Source organism: Larimichthys crocea, chromosome XIII, assembly GCF_000972845.2.
Source record: "Larimichthys crocea isolate SSNF chromosome XIII, L_crocea_2.0, whole genome shotgun sequence".
Lineage (NCBI taxonomy): Eukaryota > Metazoa > Chordata > Actinopteri > Sciaenidae > Larimichthys > Larimichthys crocea.
This window is the reverse complement of record NC_040023.1, coordinates 14711425-14714715: the sequence shown is the minus strand read 5'-3', so window position 1 is coordinate 14714715 and position 3291 is coordinate 14711425. Positions and strand designations below refer to the sequence as shown.

Genomic DNA, 3291 nt, shown 5'->3' with positions numbered 1-3291 from the left:
CAGTGTTTCTCAATCCTGGTCCTCGGGGGCCGCTGCCCTGCATGTTTTAGATGTTTCCTGCTCCACCACACCTGATTCAAATGAGTGGCTCGTTATCAGGCCACTGCAGAGCTTGATGACGAGCTGATCATGTGAATCAGGTGTGGTGGAGCAGGAAACATCTAAAACATGCAGGGCAGCGGCCCCCGAGGACCAGGATTGAGAAACACTGGTTTAGACACAGGACAATGCACCACACGACCATCCTTCAATGCTCTGCAACATCTGTAATGAAGTTAGTGTCGAGTCACAGTTTGTGGTTGTTAAAGTTGAGTTATTGTGTGGAGACAATCCACTGAAGCTTACAAGAACATTTTTATGAGAAAGTGACCTCCATGTGACATTGTTACTATTGAAATACACGTTAAATCAGATCAGATTTTATTTGTATAGCACAAAGTACATTTTCCTCGGAGGGCTTTACAATCTGTACAGGGAGTGACACCCTCTGTCCTTAGACCCTCGGTTCGAGTGAGGAAAAACTTGGCCACAAAAAACCTTTTAACAGGGAAAAAATGTGGAAGAAATCTCAGAAAGAGCCACAGAGGAGGGATCCCTCTCCCAGGACGGACAGACGTTTAATAGCTTTTACTTGTATAGAACAAATCAACACAAACATATTGTACAATTACAATGAATGATAAAATGATTACAGTAGCAGTGGAACCTGTGATAGAGATGGAGAGACACAGATGCACAGCAGCAGCAAATCATAAACTAATAAACTGTAATGGAGATATGGTAGCAATAATGACAGTAATAATATATGTAGTGGACGTCGTGCAGGATCACAGCAGCAGCCACGATCCACGAGAACCTGCTGGACGAGAGAGCACAGAGACTCCGGGGAAGAAGTTTAGTTAGTAACATGAATTATTGAGACATGTATACTTACAGATGGTGTGAGGGTGTTAAACACAAACTGAAATCAGTAATCCATTTATTATAAAACAACATTTAACTATTTGCCTTTTTAGTTTGGTTTTAANCTTACAGTAAATAAAAGTAGACAGCAAATAACAGAAGCAAACAAAAAGAACCATAAAAGTAAATCAAATTACAAGAATACAACATTAAAAACAGGTTAAAATAGGACAATGTCATTGAATCAGTCAGATGGAAAAGGCTATTTTAAACAGGTGGGTTTTGAGTGCAGACTTGAATTGTGAGAGTGAGCTGATGTTTCTTATGACGGGGGGTAAAGAGCTGAAAGCTCTGAGACGGGCGGAGGGGACAGTCAGGTGAATGGAGGAGGAAGATCTGAGGGAGCGAGGGGGAGCAGCAACATGGAGAAGAGAGATATAGTGGTGCAAGGTTATGGATTAGTTTTGTAATAACAGTTTTATCACCAGCGATAGTGTGATTATTACTTTCTGTTGAATTTCTTGTTTATTTCTTTATTTAACCAGAACAATTAAGAACAAGTCCATTAAAACAGAACAGACAGTATTAAAACACAAATCAACCCCCCAAAAAGTTTGGTACAGCTATGAACTCAATATCAAACAATATCCGTTCAAGCAACACCCACACAATCCTGTCTTCAGATAGATAGCAAACAGAAACACGGTGTATACAAAAAGGCATTTGGTACAGTCAGGTCTACTGTTACACCTTCATTTGAGAGATCAAATGAAGGTGTATAATCACAGTATAAGAATTGAAGTTTAAGGGAAGGAAGAACATTAAGAAATATACAATAATGCTTTAACTCTGTATAGTAACCTTGTGCAAAAAGGTGCGTTGAGCAGTGGATTTAAAAGCGTTCAGAGAAATCAGATCATGAAGTTTTATAGCACTCCAGTCTGAGTATCCAAACACCTTCCTCCCAATTTTTGTAAAATATACAAAGTGTAGAGTCCAGATAAGCTCTGGTTGTGCACTGTCAGGGCTGAACGTTGTTAGTATGATACAGAACAGACTGTCCTTCTTAGTATGAACATTGTGTCAGATGAGTGACCTTGAACATTTGATACAGACTACCACAGGTGCAACAAGGCCCTGTCAGCCAAAGACCAAGATGTGGCTCCCTGTGACTGGTACCAGAGGGTTTACAAGAGCCTCTGCCCCCTGAGCTGGGTAAGTTGCATCATTACATTTCAGATGGTTAGTTAATATGTTCAATTGTCCTACTGGGGAATGGATCACGAAATACAATTATGTCTGTGGCTGTCTGATTTAGCCCAGACAGGCCATCTGTTTTCTTGCTTCTGTTTCGTGTGCTTGATTTTTGCTTCTCTGTGGTTTTTATTTTCTTGGATAAAGCATTCATTTTATTCCGTCATAATCTTTGATCACTTGAAGTTGCTTGGAATCTGAAGTTGTGAAAGAGTTTGAGATGAATACAATATACTTCTGTTTCTGCTTTTTGTGTTCCCGTTTCATCATATCTGTTGTCTCACTCTTTCATCATACTTGTTGTCTCACGACTGTTGCACATTTTGCACTGGAAGCTCTGAAAAGCTAGTAACCCAACTTTTATTGATTTTTTTGGGGGGGAGGGTTATTTGCAAACCACATCAGATGCAACCAATGTTTTAAGAGACTGATGTAAAGCAACAGTTCTGCTGATAGTTTGTGGTCAGATAACACTCATATTTTTCTCTAATATCTTTCAACAGGTCGCCAAATGGGACGATCAGATGGAGAGTGGAACTTTCCCCGGGAAGATCTAAAAATGCCCAAGCTGCTATGGATCAGGACGGTCCGCTGCAGAACGTCCTGTTCGATGCACTGTTACCTTTGTAGTGTGCCTAAGGACATCTTCACACGCCCATCACATCAGAGATGTTATTAACTCAAACACGCACAACTTTTTACCCTGCTATGGTCTGAAGTTTGTTTCCCGTCTCTATTGTAAACTACTCTTCTGCATTAATTAATCAATAAATATATTGCAGATTTAATTAAAAAGGGTGTTGCTCATTATATTGCATTCACTTATGGGCCTTTTTTCTTAAATCTGTAATTAAGTTACACAATGTTTTGGCTGCTACTGAAGTTAATATTAAGTAACTGTTTGGGTGTAGATGTAACAGAAATCTCTTTGTCTCAGTGATAGCCAGTCATATCTGTATTAACGGGAGGGCAAGGTGGGGCAGATCTTTAAGATGGGCACGCTTTATGCCATTAGGCTGTCAGCAGATTTGTATCGCTCTGTGTCTGCTCCTGAGGTGGTTTGGGTAATTTTGGACCAATTTTGCTGCCTTTTAAGATTTTCGGCTTAACTTGCAGAGACCTGTAGTCTCTCTG

The 3291-nt window shown here is 40.1% G+C and overlaps 1 protein-coding gene across 1 annotated transcript; it reads left to right on the top strand.

Annotated features, from left to right (window-relative positions):
• Positions 1–2004: 2004 nt before the first annotated feature.
• cox6b2 (cytochrome c oxidase subunit 6B2) lies at positions 2005–2967 on the top strand (the record flags this gene model as incomplete). Its single annotated transcript, XM_027287107.1, has 2 exons — positions 2005–2118; positions 2661–2967. Coding segments are annotated over 2 exons (168 nt in total), but the record flags the coding sequence as incomplete, so codon positions are not given.
• Between the last annotated feature and the right edge of the window lie 324 nt (positions 2968–3291).